This window comes from Perkinsus marinus, assembly GCF_000006405.1.
Source record: "Perkinsus marinus ATCC 50983 genomic scaffold scf_1104296965662, whole genome shotgun sequence".
Taxonomy (NCBI): Eukaryota; Perkinsozoa; order Perkinsida; family Perkinsidae; genus Perkinsus; species Perkinsus marinus.
This window is the reverse complement of record NW_003204235.1, coordinates 17,368-18,854: the sequence shown is the minus strand read 5'-3', so window position 1 is coordinate 18,854 and position 1,487 is coordinate 17,368. Positions and strand designations below refer to the sequence as shown.

The following is a 1,487-nucleotide window of genomic DNA, read 5'->3' as shown; positions in this document are numbered from 1 at the left end:
AGTCTCTCGTCTTCACTCGAGACTAGTTGATAGGCCTTGTGACAAGGCCCTTGTCATCAGAGTATTTTATAAGGATTAAAAACATATTTTTGAGTGCGCAGAACTAATTAGAAATTTCTGTGTGTTCCGTGTGGAATGAAAAAACTTGGGTATATTTCGCTACTCTAATAATGTGATGTGCCACTCTTATAACACAAGTATTGTCCCTTATCTATTTGTCCCCATTATTGCTTAGCTCACACAATTAGCTGTAGCAGGGTTCACTGTAATTCTCCGATCCCCACTCGTGGCTCCGCCGCGAGCAGGAAGGAAACCGCCTGCTCCGCCAGCAAGCCACGGAACCACCGATATGCTAAAGGCCAAGGACCTCGGTCCGAGGTAGCGTCATTAGCAATACTGCGTCCAAACTCTTGAAAAGGTATCACCCAAATATCATCTCCCACTATACTCAGAAAATTTTGAGATACCATGACGCAAGGTCGATGGTAGGGTGGAGTATTGTTGTGGGGAGTGCTTGGAGCATGAAGCCTCCGGCAAATGGGCAGCTTGGAGGACTTGTGATGCATCGAGGTTCAAGAAATCTGATCTGACCGATCATGAGAAGACCATCCAGAATGGCAAGCATAAGTTCAAGCAGCTCCCTGTACACGTAGCCTTCAAGCAGATCATTGCGAAAAATGCGGCTACTGAGGCTAGTCGCATGGCCGAAGAACTCCTCCTTGTTAATCCCTTGGCCGACCCAGCACTCACTTTGGCTATTGAAGAGGTCGCGATCCTCAAATCCGAAGCTTTCTTACAATGGGCTGAGAAACATGTGCTCAAGGTCACCAAGCACTGGCGCTCTGTTAATTATGGTTGGCAATTCTTCAATTATTCATCCAAGCGGCACATTCTATACAGTTGGCAGATATTAAGGTCTGGCTTAATTGCCATAAATTTGACATAATAGTAGACGAATCAACCGATATCTCGGTCACCAAACAAATCATTCTCTACATGAAATCGAGAGGTCAGGCACGATATGTCGGTCTCCGAGATATGCACGGTGATGGATCAGGTGGAGCTATAAAGAATGCTGCTGTGGGCTTGCTAGAATCTTTGCAGTTGCCGAAGGAGGATCTTCTCTCGGTCACATCGGATGGGGCATCAGCTATAGTGGGAGCTAAGTCTGGTGCGGGTGTCTTCCTGGAAAACTGGTGCGGAGGCCCTTTGAAAAAAGAGCAGTGTATAGCGCATAGGGTAAACCTCGCCACGGGCGACGTATTCGACGCCAAGACCTGTACAGATGGTGACGTCCTACGTGTAGCAGCAGACGTGGAAGCTTGCGTAAGGAACAGCTATCTCTTTTTCAACAGATCAACTTCAAATCGCGAGGAGCTGATTAATATTTCCAAACAGTACGAGCAATTGCATATGACGAGATCGTGGTGGCTCTCTCGATATTCGGCCATGAGGTCTCTGTGGCTTGGAAGACACGCAGTCCTGGA

The 1,487-nt window shown here is 47.3% G+C and overlaps 1 protein-coding gene across 1 annotated transcript; it reads left to right on the top strand.

The window, feature by feature from the left end:
• Window positions 1–349: 349 nt before the first annotated feature.
• Window positions 350–1,385, top strand: Pmar_PMAR027114 (hypothetical protein; the record flags this gene model as incomplete). The annotated part of the gene is made up of 4 exons (XM_002769481.1): window positions 350–378; window positions 490–854; window positions 908–1,326; window positions 1,356–1,385. The coding sequence occupies 4 exons, from the start codon at window positions 350–352 to the stop codon at window positions 1,383–1,385; spliced, it is 843 nt and encodes a 280-aa protein (XP_002769527.1).
• Window positions 1,386–1,487: the final 102 nt, after the last annotated feature.